This window comes from Centrocercus urophasianus, unplaced genomic scaffold, assembly GCF_019232065.1.
Source record: "Centrocercus urophasianus isolate 14NV4802_14NV808 unplaced genomic scaffold, USGS_Curo_1.0 seq_23, whole genome shotgun sequence".
NCBI lineage: Eukaryota > Metazoa > Chordata > Aves > Galliformes > Phasianidae > Centrocercus > Centrocercus urophasianus.
In genome coordinates, this window is record NW_024884789.1 from 16,611,555 (window position 1) to 16,631,605 (window position 20,051).

The 20,051-nt window shown below is 41.5% G+C and overlaps 1 protein-coding gene across 4 annotated transcripts in view; it reads right to left on the minus strand.

The window, feature by feature from the left end:
• The window catches only part of SCAPER (S-phase cyclin A associated protein in the ER), a 161,336-nt gene that overhangs the window by 12,584 nt on the left and 128,701 nt on the right, over window positions 1-20,051 (minus strand). For all 4 annotated transcript variants that reach the window (XM_042824624.1, XM_042824622.1, XM_042824621.1 and 1 more), the window contains exons 27-29: window positions 18,641-18,796; window positions 9,206-9,443; window positions 6,379-6,528 (exon numbers count right to left, since the gene is read on the minus strand). In XM_042824624.1, coding sequence (XP_042680558.1) covers window positions 6,379-6,528; window positions 9,206-9,443; window positions 18,641-18,796 — 544 coding nt within the window. The remainder of the gene's footprint in view (window positions 1-6,378; window positions 6,529-9,205; window positions 9,444-18,640; window positions 18,797-20,051) is intronic.

Consider the following 20,051-nt stretch of genomic DNA (forward strand, 5'->3'; position numbering starts at 1 on the left):
GGAGAAGAACAGGGAGTTCCTTCACACATTGGGCAAGACAGACAATAGTTCACAAGGCTTGATTAAAGATTTGCAGACTTCAGACTTCGTGTTAAGTTTTGGTGTGAAATTTAATTTCCATGGAAAGGAGAGACTGGCACGCTCGGTTAGAAAGAGGCAGAGCAAAGGGCAAGCGTTGTGCAAGCCTGCGCCGCCACCGCTGCCAACGTATCTCCACTGGCCAAAGCCAAAATACGGCAGGCCTAGGTCTGTGCTGAAAGAAACTGCTCATTACACAGAATTGTGCCAAACTCTGTGGTGTGTTTCTGACGTGGACAAAAGATCTGCTGGGGATTAAGCTGAGACCACCAAGCTCTCTCTCTTTCTGACCCAAGATTAGCGTGTAGGCCATCAGAGGCCTGACATGGGACAGTCGCTCTCTCCAGGCCTCTCCATCTCGAAGCTTTAGTTATGGACTGTGCTTTAAAGCTGTGCAAATACTGCTTTTGATGACACTGGAAGCCAAGCTTATTCTTTGTTTTTTTTGCAGCTTAAAACAAGACAATAAGTCCAACTGCTTTCATTTCTCCTACCAACTCCTGCATGCTCTCTCACGCTCCTACAGGAATCAGCCATTACAAACTGAAACTAAACACGACCAATTTCAAGTCTTTGCTCATATTGCATTTCCTTCCCCGCAGCCTCTCAAAACACCAAACCAAAGAGAGGCATGAGATGCATTTTGGAGCAATAGAAATACAATTCAAACACAAAGTGTGAACTACGCAGTCCCTTGTGTTCCCCTCGTGTTTTACTTGCACTGTCACCGGTTGCTCTGAAAAGATTGTTGTTTATCAGGAAGCTCAAATAACAGCAGAGGTGTCTGACAAATCACCCAAGAGGCATTTCCACTTTTCTCTGTCTTGTGAGGAATGCCAGCTTTTCTGAAAACATCCCTTCACTTAAGTGAATTGATGTGGGCTGACTGTGTAAGATTGATAGGAAAAAAAAGCACGCGTTACTGAGTTGTTTAATTTACTGCATTTTAAGATGCTGAGTTTAAACCTCAGGGTTTTTATTGCTCACAAGCTGCAGTGCTCCTAAATGGCAGTCCAGGCTACAACTTCACATGATTTGCTCACTGAAATCAGCTATTCCACAAGTACTATTATTATTTTTAATTCAAACTCAAAGTTTTCAAGGACTTTTTTGGAAAGACTTAACTTCAACATCAATTCCACACCCTTAAAGATACTTTCTTACTATTTCCTTTCAAGTACTGCTATTTACTACGCAGTAACTACCAATTCCTGCACCTTTACTCCTGTCCTACTTTTAGAAACCCCATCTGCCAGATTAAAATCATTCCAGTCCCGGCGCAGCCCCCGAAGAACACAAATAATAGAAGTTTAATGATGGTAGCCAGTAAACAACTCCCATGGAATCCCTGAATAGTATTTTTATGAACTATTCTTCTAAGCTTCCCTGTTTTTTGGATTTCCAAGTTTGCGATCTCTACATTTTAAAACGACTTTTCCTTCTTCATGCTAACACTCAACCAAACAGGGCCACACACTGAAACTCAGTGAAAGCAAACACTGTCAACTGCACAGAGTAATTTCCCTAAAGATGGCAGTTTGTAATCTGAAGTCACTCTGTAAGTGTCCCTTACAGCCTGGCAGTATTTGCAACCACACTTACAGCTCATCTCAAACACATATATATGTGATGTGCTAATCAACTTTGAGTTCATACACACCCTACTTTATGAGGAATAAAATGTTCCGCTGCTTTATGATAGAAATAATATCTGTAACAGAAAAGAAATGCTAAGAAGTCAGAAAATGTAATGATAAATCAGCCATTTAAATTAAAAAAGAGGAAAGCCTCTCTGTAAGAAGCACTTCTATTGGGTTTTCTTTGTGATGCAAATCAGTAATAAACTCCACGAATGTTTCCACATTGTGCCTTCCATACAACTCCGTTTCTTTGAACCGTTTTTTTTACACCTGTGACACTACTTTGTGACATTACATATTTTTAAGACAGGAGAAATTTCCTTCCCCAAGTACCCATAATCTCACTGTTCCTTATGCCTTCAAGTGAAGCAAGATGGCATGCCTGAAATAGGCTCTACAACACACTCTAGAGGCTGTACAATACAGATAAATTCTCCAAGAGTGAAAAACTATTGAATTCACCTGCGTGTATCTCTGTTTTCAAACATTATCCAATATTAACATTTCAGTTATTCCCAAAGTCACAATAAGAACTGTGTACTGTTCCTATGGGCACAGCTGTCTGGAGATAAAAGGTTCGGAAGGACAGACAAATAAGTTAGTTAAACTAATGCAATTGCAAGACAAACTTTCTGGGATGAAAATCCCTTTCTCAAAGACATATGGTTTGCATATCTTCTTTTTTTTTTTTTTTTTTTTTTTCTCCAATTGCATTGGTTACCTCCACAAAAGTTCTTAACTGTATCTGCAATTCCTACTTCGGTAAAAAAAAAATAAAAATAAGATAGAATAAAATAAAAAATGTAAAGCTGCATACACCTCTCCCGAGCTCTCTGACAGAAGTGTTGGGTCCTGCAATGCACTAAAAATACGTATTTTTAGTTCAACAGTTCAGAAGCATAAAGCCCCGTTCCACACAAGTCCCAGAAGCTGGTGAGATTCTGCTGGAGCACTCTATAAATACATCGTCTGTCAAACAGGAAGAGAAAAAAAAAAGAAAAAAGCTCTTTTTATTTAAATAAGTTGCACAATCGAGCACTGCAACTTCCTTCAGAGCCTGCCAGACGAGGTCCCGAGTCGCAGGATGTGATTTGTGATGACTTTTCAAATGAAAAATATTTGCTAAGTGCAATGAATATGGAAAGATCTCTATTCCCAGTACAGCAATGTAAAAGCAGCCAAATCATCTGTCATTCATGTTAATTTAATTACGGGACCGCATTCAATTATCCAATATAATATGTAAATGAAACGAGTTGACAGCACATGCTAATTATAGTCATTGCAATAATTAAATCGGAGAAAGGGAATAAAAATGTAATGGGATAGGATATTTTTAATTAACAAGAACATCTTAATTAGCATCTGTGGTCTTACAGCGTGGCACAACGCGACGGCTTCATCCTGAGACCGGACATTATTCTTAAGCTGGTCGAGCTTGTCCAGCCCTGCCCCTGGCACCATGGGACCCGTTTGGGATGCTAATAGATGAAGGGGCAGCCAGCAGAGCAGGCGCCTACCACAGCCGAGCTCCCCGTCCTGCAAAACAAGGGCTGTCTATCGCTATCGTAAACAGAAGTTCACGTGCCGAGACAAAACAGACAGCGCCGTTCAGGCATGACTGATGATGCCGAAGCATTTAAAATATTAAAGGAACACTTTGCTTTCTGAAATTTTCAGTTTCATAACTGATTTATTTCTCCAGTGACGGCAGCTGCCTCGGAAAGGCTCTCTGGACATTAAAACGAAATGCACAAAAAAAAAAAAGGGAAGGAGTATCGCCGATATGTGGGCAGTCAGCAAAATCAAAGTCTTGCTAAAATAAACAGAGCGAGCACTATCAAAACACCATGGAATGCAGTCCTTAGCAATCCACTGTCCTCACTGCTCCTCGACAGAACCATTTGGGCCCAGGCTGATGGCAGGACGTGGGAGCCCAGCCGCAGGCCGGCACACATCTGCAGGACCCACTGCGGGGCTCCTGCCAGCTGCACAGAGTGCTGAGAAAAGAATCCGACTTGTGTATTCACCTCTCAACCAACTGTGAAGTGCTGCACAGATCCCACACTGCTCACTGAACGCATAATGCTCTTGGAGGATTTTACTCTACGAGCATGAAATATTTTGGAAATTGTCCTTTTGACTCCATAGTAGTAATAATTAACTTAAAATCACAGCATTGCTTCAGAAAGCCCATGTTCAGGTTCGCAGACTGTAAAATCTCTTAAACTTCTTTTTTTTTTTTTTTTAAAGAAATCTATTCTCTAAATTGCACACTTCTGAATAATGAATGCCCTTTTTTTTCTTTATCTCAGTGTGCCTTTTGAGTACTTTACCTGTTCATGCGGTTGGACAGAGGCACAGCAGAAGCTGTAAATAACAGGTTTTTTTTTTTGAGTTCAAAGGAATGAAAGCTTACACAGTTTTGTAATAAGGGACAGAAATTTAGAGAGGGAAAGACCTATTTAAACAGCAAACAATTCAAACAGAAATGCATTTGGCTTTAAGAATAATGCAAGTTTGCTGTGAAATACGTTAGTTATCAACTTTTTAAAAGTCTGTTCCAGTAGTAAATAAAAAGAGCTACCAGGCACCATGAAAGTTTGGCTTCATCGCTCAAGTCCCGTGGATCTATTTTTACGATGCAGTTCTTTCCAGGATTTCAAGTCTGCTATGTGAAAGCTTTCACTGCGAGACCCATTTTTTATTTTTAGTAGCACTCTGCGAATGATCCACAATGAAAGAAAAAAAAACGGGAAGCTCAAAACGTAGTAAAAAATTAAACCATGAGGGAATTAATAGGAAGCACTTCCCATTTCAGTCAGGGCATCCTATCTTTATTGGAAGTCACAACACTAACAGCACCTGAGAATGATGACCTGCTTAGCAGCAAATGATGATGTGCTCAGCAGTAAAAGTAAAAACACTGTTGTATAATCTTCCCTACATTTTATGAGTACCTGATTGAGTAAGATTCTGCCTTTTTGGAACGTTAGCAGTGCTGTCAGGAACAGCACAATCACTCCAATAGGAGTAACGGGAAAAATACGGAGAGTCTGAGATTACCAGTGGGAAGGAGGCCTGCAGAACGCCACACGATGCACACACTTTGTCTCTTGACTGCAGCCACACGGGCAGCTGCTGCCATGGCACTGTGCCGGGCTCCTGCTGCTGGACCTCTGCCCCAGGTCAGAATGCAGAGCAGTGACAGGCACTGCAGTGTGCTCCACAGGCACTGCTGGTAGGAAATCCCACTGCTGTGCTACTCCTGGCACATTTATAGCTGCATGTCCTCTTGGCAATAAATCACAGCTGTTTATACTTGTGTGCCAGAAAAGAGATTTTGAAACTGTGGAGAAAAACCAACCCTGTATGCTGGCACCCCCGGATGCCAGCACGACTGCTGGTGCAGCACTGAGGATGAGAAAACTGCAGTGGTGTCACGTGGATTTTCAAAATGACCATACTGAGGAGTACTGCCCACAGGCAGCCCCTGTTCCTGAGAGGCTCCAGGCTGTACTTTGAGCCCTGACAGTCTGTGTGCTGGTAGCAGTGCCTCTGTACCCTGAAGTGGGATTTGGCTCCACCAGGAAGGAAGGCTGCAGGATCCTCCCTCAGGTTCTGTGGCCAAAACCACAGAAACGTTACTGTATATTATGTGATTACAGAATATTTTCGACAGCATTTTCAACTTTAGGATATTTGAATGTTCCAACTACGGTCAAAAATCGTGGACAGCTTTTCTCTAACCTTTGCAGACAAGTTGAGCCACTTCTTTCTTCTGTTGTCCCATTTAACCGGTGGAACTAAGCTGCTCATCCTGCACACCCCCCCAAAGGCTGAACAAAAATGGGAACCAACTATTACAAGCACGGTGAGAGAAGAAAAAAAAACAACAAATAACTTCACAAAATTGAATCATATCAAAGATGTAGGCACCATATCACACCTTTCACATATCCAGAGTCAGGGTCACAGAAGGAAAGAGCAAGTGCCAACATCCACTGTGCCAGTACCCCTGAGATGTTATGTGCGACCTGAGGAAACCAGGAGCCTTTTAAAACCCAAAGTATTCAAAATCATTTTGAAGATTTGCACCTGGGTTATTGTGCAAGCCATTGTCATTAGTATGAGAAGTCTCAGAGTCCGTTAACAGAAGTGAACAACAATGAAGGAAGCTAGACAGGGATTTCCACTGTCTGTTTGACAGTATTTGCTTTACTTCTGGAAAGATACAAGAAGGCTTAAATTTAGAAGAGCTCTCTGGGTTTTCGAGGACATGCCTTCATGGCAGACTAGCTTTGCTGTCTTTTCAAGGTTGTACTTGGGCACCACAGCTGCCCAATCAAGCTGACAAGAAGTTAACTTGGAATTAAAAAATATTTGCTAAGTATATCTTGGCAGAGAGTGAGTTTAATTATGATCAACATGAGGTCACCATTGTTGTCTGTGTAAGAACACAGAACCTGCTCATGGCCATGATAAAACTGCAGTATTTTTCCTAACATGTAACTTCAGCTAATATTTTCTAAATGCACACATTTGTGTTCACAGGAATCCCAGCTCTTCAAAACAGTGTTGAAGAGGTTTGTTATTTTTGAGGGATCCGTGGCTAAACACACACTTGATAACTTCTGATCCCATTTTCCATTTGCCTTACCTGGTTATCTGTGTTGTTTACAGTAAAATAGCCCACACAAATAATGACTTCATGTAGCAATCCTTCACAGGTATGCTGGGAACAGTACCACAGCAACGAGCTGATAATATGGCGGAAGGCAAGGGACAGTCCTTCAGCACCAACGATAGACTGAAAAAAAGGTAAAGAAACAGAAGTTACAGCCCAGCAGTGTGTTATAGAAATTACACGCATCACAATGCATCAGTGACATAAATTTGGGAGAAAGTACTGGCTGCATTTTTGGCTGCAATGAGAATTTTCGGAGGATGGAATCGGATCTCTTGTTTCATTCAGTAGCTTGCACTTACAACTGAACTGTAACATTAAAAGCCAGACAAATGAGAGTAAATTCAAACTCTGAAGGGACACAGGAAAACTGGATTCTGCCTAGTTGACATGCAGTGTAGCATTAAGTTGACTGTTCCATTTGACTTACATTATACGTTCCAGGAAAACTTAATGCTAATGATATTTCCTAGTAAGCAGCAAAAGAAATCAGATCATTTTTGCAGAAGAGCAAAATGCATTTTGCATTAATAACTCCTGCTCTGAATGGAATACAAAGATTAATACGTAATTAGTTTGCAAACATGAAAAAAGTTAGAAACATCCAAAAGGAGAGAACAGTCAGCTGTACAGCTTTTTGGGGTACTTTTAAAAAGTAGTCAAATGGCTGTAATGTGGAGATTCTGAATTAGATTTTATCTGCACAGCCTACAGCCTCTATTTAATAAACATGTCAAACAGACAGAACGACACAAGGTCAAAGGGGAAAACTAAAGCACAAAGAATGAGCATGACAGTCTACTAACTCTAATGAAATAGCAATGCAGGCCTGTGAGAAAATTTCTTTCATTTGGGAGTTTTCTTCTTTTCATATCTTGCAGTCTGCATTAACTGCATCTCCATAAATCCCAGTCTGCAGTATAGTTTAGTTTCGGCACACTGAAAATCTCTACCCAGGAAAAGCAGAATCCTTGAGAATTAAGCCAGGCTCAGCTGCGGCTGTTTCTCCATCTTGAAGCTCACGCATCTCCCGAGCTCAGCGTATTTTCAAATCCTACCACACAACTGTTTACCACCACCATGTAAATGCCACGTTCATATGCCACCCTTCTTCAATTAGGGCAGTCCATGCATGCTGTGACCTGGCACTCTGGGCTAAACCCTCCCCGATAACAACGGGTCAAAGGGCACCTGAGTTTGTGTATAGAAGTTAAACTAATTTTTCAAGGAAACTATGCTTCCTTTTTAGCCAGAATTAATATCAGCTCGGGATCCTGTGTTGTTTCTCACTACCATCTTTCAATTGTTTAGACTGTCAAATTAAATTAAATATATACCCATGAGCCATCTGTGCTAATACAAACTCAAGAATACCAGAGCTCTTCTATTCATCAGAAAACCCCACTCTATGGCCCTACTATTACACGATAAAACTACTCCTTCAAGATAACAATCTGACTGCATGAGCTACGCTCCTTCCCTCCGCTGTCTGCTCCTGCCCACAGGGTCGGGACAGGCACTAATTGGCCTCATGTGTACAGAGTATTAATGCTACAGAAACAAACCCTGTTACTACAGAGGATTGGATGGCTGCTGACACTACATGTGTGCCCACTGTGCCACGAGACAGCTCAGCATGAACTTCCCTGGGTGCGCGTCTGCATCAACGCACTGAAGGAAATCACTCACACTGGTTCGCTTCCTATGACATTGTTATGCAGCAACAAACAAACCTTCCATCCCAAACCAAGAGCCACCGGGCCTGCTGTACAAATGAGCTGCTTTGATTTACAGAAAGAAATGGGAGTTAATGGTGCACGTAAGAGTTGTTTCACATGGAACTCCAATAAACAGTTTGTGTCCCATAAAAGAAAAACTACTGACTACATGGATCCCTCAGCTGCAACTATACAGATGTATGCAGTAAATGTAAGCTTGCTGCTAAATGGACTAAAAATTAGAAATACGTAAGGAAGGAGGCACAAAATTCTCTACTCCTCCAAAGCTCTTCCTGGTTTTAACACATTTCAGATGAAGGTTATGGTGCAGCCTATACACAGATCACACAACGAATGAAACAGAAACCTGTCTGATGAATGGTATGAGAATGATGTTATTGTGTTTAGCAAAGCAATGCTTTCTGCCAGGTGCTTTGTATGAACAAAATAAAAGCTCTGCCGATTCATCTGAGAAGTATTTTACAGATTCTTAGTATGGCTAAATGACTCCTGTACCAGTAATAGGTAAGAAAAGACTCTTAATTTCAATGAATAATAAATTATGGAAAGATAAAGTTTCCATTTTTTGTCAATAAAACATTGCTTTGAGAAAAAGTTTAGATATTAAGTGATTTTCAGCTTGAGATATACAGTGCAAGCAGCCACTGAAAGCACTCAGAAATGAGAATCATGGTTATAATACAAGCCCCTTCTCATCAGAAGGATTTACTTCTTGCACTTGAATGAAATTTTAATAAATATATATAGTGTTACATATATAAAATTTCTTTTTTTTTTTTTTTTTTTAATTAAAGAAAGACCTCCAAAAGCAAAATATTATCCTGCAGAATAAGCTTTCCTTTTTATGAATACAAGTAGTAATGGACTGGATTCAGCATTTCATGTATTGCAAACTTTCGCACTTTGGTTATACCTATTAGCCACAGGGTAGAAATAATTTTGTGCACAAGAAAACAGACAATTCACAAAATAACTAAGACCCTGGAGATGGACGTCAGCCCAAAAACACACACAGTCATTAATATTTTCACACAAAGCAAAAGCTGTAAAACATCTGTTACCTGGAAAGCAGGCAGATCAAGAACCGCAAAGCTATTGAAGAAACGTAAACTCTGAATGGCAACCTGGATTGTGTTCTCTGCATAGCTGTCTTTAGGACTGGCTGTGTTTGGATCTGAAATTGTGCCGTGGAAAAGAACACAGTACAGCATATGCAAGACTCCAACCAGATCCGTAGCCTGAAGAACCGCCGTTAGCCCTGTGGGATCCTGACGCGTACTGTCAAATATGTTCCAAGATCTGTCAAAGAAACATTAAACCGTCTGAAAAGAGGAGCAGCACACACTTGCCCAGGGTGAAGCAGTTATAAGGGAAATGTTCGAGCACAAGCAAACTGCTAAAAAGGAAAATAGCCCGATGTCTAACATGTCAAGAATCCACAATATTTCCACAACATTATTTCAATAATCCGGGCACAGTCTCTTGCTCTCCTTAATTACAGCGCTGCTATACTCTTTAAATATCCTTCTCCACATCCTGGTGTCTTTGTTTCCAAACTGGGCTGATGATGCCAATGAGAGACCACGCAGAAGTCGGCCAGCTCTCAGGTCAGAGAGCTGGGGGCACTTCTGGGGGATCCACGCAGGCCGCCCCTGTGGCCAGCAGCCCACGGCCATCCTTCCTCTCCCCACAGAGAGGTGGGAGCACAGCCTGTGCCTCTCCTGCCTTGGGAATGGGCGGTGGGCATGGCAGCAGACATGCTGCTGATGAAGCAAAAGCAGTTATCCGGACCAGACAATCTTAATCAAATCGTTCTGCAGGAATCTGAGAATGGATGGTTGAGCAGTTAAGCAAAACACTGCCACTTATTTCCATCAGATGCTGTTATGGAAGACTGTATGGGAGCAAGACAGAAGTCTGAAACGCTTGATGCAAGGAAGTCACAAGTAGTGAAATCTAAGACTACTGCTACTTTGGACGTTAAATGCAAATACAAAAAGCACACAAAATAATCCAACAAGGTTTCACAAGGTTTCATAAAATCACAGAACTGCAGGGGTTGGAAGGGACCATCATCAAGTCCAGCCTCTACTAATAATGCAGGTTCCCTGCAGCAGCTTACACACGTAGGTGTCCAGATGGGTCTTGAATACCTTTTAGAGAAGAAAATACATAATTAAAGTCCTGATCTGAACTATCATGTGAACCAGCTGAACTTCACTGTGGAAGCACAATAGGTCTGTGTAAGTATTCACAGGAAACACTGGAATACAACAAGCAGTGACGCTGAATATATGGTGCATCAACCTTCTATCTTTACCTCATACACTGCGTTTGCATCTTAAAGAAAATAAAAGAGAAAAAGGAAAAGGGAAAAGAAATGTCAATATCAGAACCATTTTCTTTTTTTCTGTTATTAAGGGAAAATACCACAGGCGATATGATACATATTAAAAGATAAAAGGGCAAACCAGGTGAGGGTATCTTTCCCTTTTATAAAAACCAAAAGAAAAGGAAAAGGGAGAACAGAGAATAAGAGACAAGCTGGAAAGAAGATCTATCTAAAACCATCTGTAACTCTGAAGACAAGACCTTGGATTACCACAGAAAGGACTAGACTGGACCCTCAGAGCACTCCTGCTGACTAGGATCAGCAAGCTTTCCTTGACCAAAAGGGCTAAATGCAGCCTTTTCAGTACTTGTCTCAGAAGCAACTCGTATCTGTCTGTACACCAACCTGAGTGAACAGCCTGGCTGTGCACAGCTCACTCTGCTGGCACACATCTTCTTTCATCACTGCTGCCTTACAGCTCCACATTTAGAAAGCAGTTACCTCAGATGAATGCTATCACTGTATCAGTTAGGTTACCTGCGTAGGGAAAGATTTTATCAGAAATAAGCTTGCAGGGGTACCATTTCTTCTAAATGACTTCCTATTTACAGTCTGCGCATGGCTGATGTTACTGAAAAGCTTCACGTGCAGCATTCTCTGCTGATATGCCAAGATTTCATTCATGTCCCAGTCCTACTTCAGCGATACCTATGCTGTGCAAACATCCCATCAAACCACTCTTCACAATGTCTGAAAGAAGCAACCAGATCTTCAGGTAAGATAGAGAAAGAACACAAGGAGGTACCACATCTGCCCTCCCGTCAGCACCTGGGTGCTACGTGGGTGCTCCGCCTTTGCCACTCAGCACCACCACCCTGACCACTGCAGACCTCAGCTAGAGCTCAGTGCAGCTGAGTTCATGCCAGTTTCCAAAACTGGTATGACTATTTAACACTGGCTGCCTTTAACAACCAACTCAGACTCACAAGGATCCCTAAAGGGGCTCTGCCACAAACCCAGCCACAGCAGTGCTTCAGAAGGCCCTGGCACAGCATTTGCTCAGGATACATTCAGTAACATTCAAAACACAGCGTAAAGTACAGTCAAATGATTAAAATAATGATTTAATGTCACTTACCTCCTGCAAAAGAAGCACAAATGGCTTGTGGTTTGTAACACTCAACAGTCCTAGCATCTATGCTGCAAAGAATGACACAAAGAAGAAAGAAAAAAAGGAAAAGTCCTGGAGCTCTAAGTTTGCTTTGGGTGGAGCCACGCTGCACAGCAACTTACAACGTGAAGCTCCTTTTTCAGCAGCTGGAAGCTGCAGGGTCCTCAGGTGAGTGCACCAGACTGCAGCGAGCAGCGGGGAACAGGCAGCAGGCCTGCTGCACCAGGAAGGCAGTCAGCAGCTCAGGGCCACCTCTGTGCACTCCCAGCACGTGTGCTGTGTCTGAGCTGCTCGCTGCTGCCCACCAAGAGGCACTGCTGGCTGCCCAACTATGCACTCGGCAGCCAGAGCGTGCCAACCGCTGCAACAGGCAGGCTGTTTGTTTCCACAGCATCACATGAGCACGGCTCCCTCTGCAACCAGTATTTTATTTCCATCTTAGCTTCAACCACCGTAGCAAACAGAAAAACTATCAGCTGAAAAACAGTCGTGTTCAAACGACAGCCCCAGATTCATTGCTGTACATGACACCTCCCGCAGCTTTTTGTGACTCTGTGCAACGAGGAGGTTGTCTGATTTTAGCCAAGGTTAAAGTTAGCTTGCTTTCAGCTCTCACTCCATCATTACATTTAAACAACTCCATATGAGAAAGCTTATAGAGCTGGATGAAATCCTTTTGCCATTTTGAGCAGTGAATGAATCAAAATATACATAAAAAAGTCAATTGTAAAAATGACTTCAAATGCATGCTCTCTTTTTTTCACCCCCCCACCCCCTCAGAAGAGACCAAGGATTTTACAGTCCCACCGCAGGACAAAGCTGTTAAAAAAAGTCATTTTGTCTGTGAGGTTTGGTGGGCTGAAGGAACTGTTGAAAATGTTTATTTTTGATTTTGCCTGTATTACAGTTAATTTGTGTATGAACAGGCTACCGGCTCCTGTTGGTTTTAACTGTCAGTTATAATCACTTTAAGCCTAAATGTTTACAATAAAAAGGTAAAAGACGTTATTCATACCGGTTGCGGGCTTTAAAGCAGAAAAAAACACATGTGAGATGTGGGAAAATGGAAGGCGAAGCTTCGTGTGTGCTGCTCTGAGCTGCTCTGGTCAAGCCCATAAAACAGCGGATTCCATACGTTTAGCAGATTTTAAAAACCCTTTTAGTCCACCTCAAATGTAAGCCCAAGGAAAGCTCTGATAACTGGCAGCTTACAGGCCGAGAGGAAGGGAAACAAACAAAACCCACAGCAGTAAGAGGGGACTCTGTCACACAGGAAACTGAAGTCTGTATGTAACTAAAGCTGTGAGTCCTACGGAGGCATCTCCTTTTGATTATCCTATTTAAAGAAGCCCACACGTTAACCGTGTTGCTAAGGGCTGCCAAAGTAAAGCAGAATGGACAACCCCCCCCAGTTGCTCCCCAAAGGGAAGACTTACAGGACTTTTTTTTTTCTTTTTCTTTTCTTTCTTTTGTTTTTTTGTTCTTTTCCACTGGCTATTCTAGGCTGGGGAAAGGGAAAGGAAAGGCTTCCAAACTTTTACCAAGTCTCTATATTTAGCACAGAAAAAACAGGCAAATATTTATATTAGGGTCTAACAACCTGTGGGAGTAAAATAAAGGAAAAAATACAACAAAAATTAAGTGCAGGACGTTTCATGATGGGCTGCCATTATGATTATCAGATTCTGCCACAGGAGACTTCTCCCCCATTGGCAGAGGGTTCACGATTTACGAAAAAGGTTTAAGAATTAAAAAGCATGGATATATGCATCCCAGCAAAGAGATATTAAACAGTGGTACTGCACTGCTTAAAGTACACCACTATTTATTAAAAACAGGAATTTAATGCAGCTTGATGAGAAACAGCAGACTCTGCAGAGCAAGTATAAAACTACAACTTCTCCAAACTTCAATATGAGCAAACTGTTTATATCTGAAAATATATTGTTTTAAAAACGGACTGAGCTAACAAGCAGACAAGCCCCTCTAAGGGTATACATTATAATGTTTGTATATTTGAAATATATACTCCTGATTAAAAACAGGGAGCCAAATGGAAACATGAGTTTTCAAGAGGCTTAGAATATGTTTGTTTTTTCTAATATTAGGATTTAAAAACCATCATCTGTACTTTCTCCTTCTACATTCTATTACTGAGAGAGAAACGTCAAAAAAAGAGGCAAAACAATAATAAAATAGCTATAAGGAGGACTTAGCACCTGCCAAACCTTATTATAAATCCCATTATCAAGCCACAAATCATTGCGTTGTTCAATAGGTGGTCTGAAAGTCTGCAGTAATTTCCAGAAGAAATTTCAATTAGTTTGCAGTCCTTGCTGCATTTGCTGTCTGCTGGAAGCAGTGAGAAGCACACCCAGAATTCAAACAGACTTGCATATGATTTGCTATCCAGCAGCCAAAACAAGCATTATCTTAATTACTGTAATAAAACTGGAAAGAAACTAGCCCACTTCCTTGCATGTCTGTGACGTGACAGTCGCTGTGTTCCTGGACCAAGCCCTATATATCTGCAGCTTTCTGCTGCTGCAGCTCGTAGACCAGATCCATCAGCTGCTGCCTTGGATTTAGATGCACCTCAGCACTGCTCTGGGATAGCACACAATGCTAACAACTTTGCTACTGCGTTGCTAAGACATGCCATTTTGCTGCGCTGCTTAGGGAGCTTGTACATGTTGGCTGCGCCATGAAAGTGGCAGAACTTGGTCCAAGTTGCCATCCCAGGAAGCTTCTTGATTTGAGGATCTCTCCATGCACAATTCACTGCCCTCATGGTGTCTGTTACTGTCAGCTTGCTGTGCTGCTCTTAGAGAAAGCATTCCCTCGCAGCAGTTATTATTATTATGGATTGACCCTTACACTGAGCCACTGCTGCTATTTTTCTGCTGTTGTTTGCATTCAATCTGTAGCTTACTGTTTCATTAAGAGCTCTCACACAACAGGTCAGTCTGTCTACTGGCAGTTCCATGAATTCTTGACTTGCTTTGTGATTTCTGCCTTACCAGTGTGCAGCATCATGTACCACAGCAACACAATGCCCTGGGTGGAAGTGTCAGCACATTATTACTGACCACCATTACTGATGGCCACAGGTGAAAGGAGACATTGCCAACAGTCCTCCAGAGTAAAAACTGAACAGCTGGGACACAAGTCTTATTTCCAGTCATTTTCAGGGGAAGGAGGGGTAAAATCTGATGAAGGCTGGGAGTACAGGAAGGGACAGGAACATAAACAAGACCCTTGCTATGAGGGGAAAGACCTACAACATACTCTGCTGCTCAGTTTTCACTCCAATTTTTTGGGAATGGTCAGCCAGGCCAGCATGGCAGTATTTCTGTTCATGCTCCCCATGTTCTCTGCTTGCTTACTGTTCTCTGCCTTATACCGACAAAGCAAGCATGCTACCATGTGTGTATGCAGGACTCAGGACCCAATATAAGCCTAGTAGTGCAGAGGTACAATGAAGAACTCCTCTAGGACACAAGGCCATCATCCTAAACACTGCTACTGTTCATCTGCAATTGAACACAGACTGCAAGACAGATTTGAAAGTCTACACGTACCACTCTTACTATGCATTCAGTCAACTTAATGTTTTGCTCAGCTTCATTTTAATAAAAACATCTTTCTTTATTCTTAATGGTAAGCAGAAAAGAGCTAAGCATCATCATGGCCACAATTTTGAGTCTTGGTGTCAAATGTAATGTTTATCTTTTGCTCAGCAAACAGATATTGCTAACCAGACATGCTGCACTTTCACTATACTGAGAGACAGTGCCTTATTTTCATCTCTCATACATCTACAATAGTTATCAAAACAAGGCTCCCTTGGGTTAAAAGTTACTAATGTTTTCAACAAGTGATCTTCTATACACACTACAGTGTTTAGAAAACACTATCAAACTCACTGCAAAACTTCAGCTGAAAGAATCACTCTAGCATTTATTCGTCAGTACCAAGAATTCACACTTGAAAAGATCAACATAAAAGTTAAAATCTTTTTAAAGACCTTGACCACAAATGAAAAGAAAATCCTCCTCTTACTATGAGTTTATAACGTATGTTCAGAATGGATTCCCTCATTTCAATAACTTTTTATGATGCTAAAATTGAGAATCCTCCACTTTATGTTTCTACATTACTAAGGTTTTCCTTTACTGTATCTTACACCATGATTTTGAATTTAGTTTTTTTAAAGTCTACCAGGCGAATAAAAATGTATTGTAGTTTATGTCTCAACATTTTGTCTTTTACTTTATTTAACATTTAACATTTCATGCTGACATACATATCTGCAATTTGAAGATATTCTCTAATCATTGTTATTGATGTAATGTTTCCTAAAACCAATCCAACATGGAGATCTCCATGAATTAATGGAGAGAGAAACAGAACAGTGAAGGTCCTAATTCCTTTAAAACAAGGAGGAGGACTGCCTGTCACAAAGGTCCTGATCAAGACCTACAGGTGGACCCTGACAGAACAGCTTGCCACAAAGCCAGTATCCAAGCAAACACCGGGTCTAGATTTAGAGTTTGGTTTAGAAACATCTTGCAAAATTGTGGATGGTTTTGAAGTAAGTCCTATAGAGAAGACAGGAAAGTCCACATTACAGCACTTCCTACATCTGAGCTCCAGAAATGTGCACTTCATATCCCGAGGACAGCCTCTGTTAATTGTTTAGAACGTGTGTTACAGTGTTCAACTTCTAGCCCTCTGGGAATAGCCCTGGTTAGAGCTGCAGTACAGACCCTTCCAGCAGCCTGGTGCTGTCCGAACCCAGCAAGGAAGGCTACCCAGCATTTGGCCAGCTCATGAGTTCCAGCTCATGAAGGATTTTGTTGCTGCAGGGCTGTGGAAGATTTGACAGCCTGGTGGTCCTGGTTCAAGCACCTTCCTTATGACCAAGTCCTGTCAGCTCCCCACTGTGCCCACTCAGCAGCACAATGCGCCCTCTAAAAACTGCAGGCAGCACGAAGAGCACATACAGCCTAATGCATTGAGCACAGAACCACATTTTATATAAGAACCAACACAGGCTGCTGTTTTTATCAGAAAAACAAAATAAACGACATGCTTCCGCCATCATCATCAAGGGGCTCCAGTAAGTTCCTTACCTTGGGAAATCCCTTTAGGAGATGAATCTCAAATTGCTCTTGCAACAATGGGGAAAGCCTGGAACATTAATACCTGTTTTTCAAAACTTTCTGTGCTACAGCAATACAGAAGTGATACTACTTACCAGATTTTTCTTTTTTTCCTCTGGATAAAAACTCCAAATGCATTAAGAACAGGGTGGTTAGTTTGGTGCTTAGGCATGGAGAATCAGGAATACTGGATTCTGACAGAACAGGACGCCCTGCTTCCTACTGCTGGTTAGCACAAATGAAAGAGCCATCTGTATTTCTCACAAAGAGAGGCTGCCTTTAGTGCTGCAGATCACGTATCACACAAAATGTATTACAGCACTGTGACATATTTAAGAATTCAATAAATTTGAACTCTGTTTCTGCCATCTCGATGTGTGTTTGGCAGCAGCTTTTTCCATTAAAATCACCTTGAATATTAAGGAACTCCTTGTGCACGTTATGTAACATGGCAGAATCACACTGCATTCTGTTCTTCAACAGGAGCATGCTGAGGTGATTAAAGGCATTTAAACTGCCTGTCTGATCAGTTATAGCATAACTTTTAGATAAAAGTGAAAGACAGCAGTTTCAGAATCTGCAAGTTCATTTCTCTCATTTCTTTTCATGCTCAAAGGAACAATCTAACAAGAAAACTGACAACAATCAGCACCTTTGGATAAACTCACCAGCACTGCTGTTTATAAGATCAGATACTTCTCGGTGTGACTGAAGAAAAATGCTCAACTCTCCAAAATTCATATTTTGCTACAGAACACAGAAGTACTTGCATAGCACAATATTTCATTACTTTGGGAGCAAATATCTTTTGTGTGTTGGGTGAGACATATGCCCGCTTCAGAAACAGCACATATTATATTACTCAGACTCACAGCTAGAATCATTATTCCACTAAGAGAAAGGTGAATTTTTTCAGTACGCGTTTCACTTCTGGCAGCGCTGTCCTGGAATGTAAAATGCCAAGTTGGCAGCTTTCATACAGGGAAATTTCAGTAAGTTGGGATGGTCTCTTTGGGCTCATATTTCTTGCAGTTCTTTTTCCATGTGCCCATGTGTCCTGGAGTTACCAGCAACAGCTCTCACCTGCAGCCCCGTTTAATTTATGTTTTCTTAACTCTTGCTCTTCAACGTTAGCATCCCTTCAGGCATTCACTGTCAAGTTCTGGCAGCACTATCTTACCCTGAAACACGCAGCAGTCTAATGGCAGTAGGTTTTAGCACGTGGCCCCTGAAGCTCTGAAATTTTGACTTTGACACTTGGGCCATCTGAGGCTGCAGGCAGAGCAGTCTGGATTTGCCAGCAGAGATATGCCACATGCTCATCCCCCTCAGCCCCAGTTAGGTTGCAGAAATGAGCATTTTGCATTAGAAAAATCCCCTGACAGATCCAATAATACTTTATATAAATATAATTCTCTTACTGATAGCAGTATCTTAAAGAACAAGAACTGAATTTGGCTATCTAAAAGACAAAATCAATTAAGAGTTGATTTCAGCTGACAGTAAAATACTTCAAGTCCTTAGTACTGTACGCTTAAGTTCAGCAGTGATAAAACCCTCTCTGTAATGACGAGTGAAGGGGATGCAGCTTGCAGTTCTGATAAACAACCTACAAGAATTGAGACTCAGTGCAGGCAACTAATTATGGTTCAATGGTGAAAGGGTGAGCAGAGATCCTCTTCCAGCCTTCACTGTGTCACTAAGGACTGGTGCCCCTTAACAACCTTACCTCAGCGCTCGCTTACTACCACAGATGCAGTGGTGGCTGAAAGTTCCGCTGGCTGCTGCCTGGTGAACATAACAGAGGTGACAGACCAAGTGTACCTACCTTCCACTGACAGCAAAGCAGAGCTGACATATTCCATGCAGCAGCGCTGTGGCATTTTGTAGAAAAGTTGCTATTTTTGGATTCTCATCAACAGGGCCTTGAACGGACAGGAAGCAGCAGCACAACTTGTCTATCAATCCTATGTTCACCACGTAACTGGAAACAGATGAAAAACTGTATTAAAAAATAGCCCTGTGACAGTTTTGATGACTTTACAAAGAACGGAATTTCTGCTTCTCTGCTATCAAACCATATAAAATACAGTTTGTGGCTTCTTAAAGGGTTCAATAGAGCAGTTCAAATTACAACAACTTCATGTCTGGAGCTCTGTAACTATCAGTAGTTCTTGTTAAGATAACTGTCTGTTGCACGATAATTTGTATTATACTGTACAAAGAAAGATGAATTAAGTGTTTATTTTACCAAACTGCTAGAGGACAATGGAATTTTGCCATAGTTAAATGATTTATAACAGTCTTGATAGCTCTGCAGCAGCACAATTTCTCTTTAGCATGAAGAGACAAACTTCGTAGAACACACAAGTTCAAGATGACAATGATGTTACCCAGATAACCTTTTATTGCAATGCGTATATCATAACAACCACTGCACAGCTTTTTGCTTTTTCCCCCCCCCCCCGGTTTTTTATTTTTTTTTTTTAAACTTATGTGCAACAATTAAGAGACTACAAGAACATGCAGGTTACAACCTCCTGCTATCAGAAAGCCTCATCAGGAACTCAACCAGGACTCAATGCAGAGAAAACCAGGCTAATGACTTTATTTTTAAGCCAAAAGGCAACTTTTTTTTGTTTGCTTTTATCAGACACGAGTAGATCACATCACCATCCTCCCTACTGCTGAGGATTCTTAGAATTTTTAAGAGCTTGGAAACTCTCACCAAAAACCTTTCTGTTTGCTCCTGCACACTAACACCAACCTGTCTGTCTGCACCAGTTTCTGTCACACTTCAATCATTATCAATTCCAATTGAACTGTGCAGACTGGCTTCTTTTTCCACATCATTTTACTGCTATCACTTAACTTTATGTACTTCCCCCTTTTACCACAAACATGCAGTTTCTCAGACTTGATCTCTTTGGTTCACTCTCCTATGTCAGGTCAGCTTTGTTTGTGGAGATGAACTTCCAGCTTCAATCAACTCCATGGTCTTTTTCCTGTTTTCTTGGTACTTTCCCCTGCTCTACTCATACCAACTGGAAGAAACCTCTGGTCAAAATCAGAATTGTTGCAACATTCTGTGACACAACCTGACTTAGGAAATGAAATTGCTTTCAGACACCATCACCTCATTCACTATTTTTACACTGATAGTCAGCCCTAAGCCATACAATTTCTATCATTATTCCATCCCATCAGCTGTTCTGCCTACCTGCTTGTCAAGCCCACTT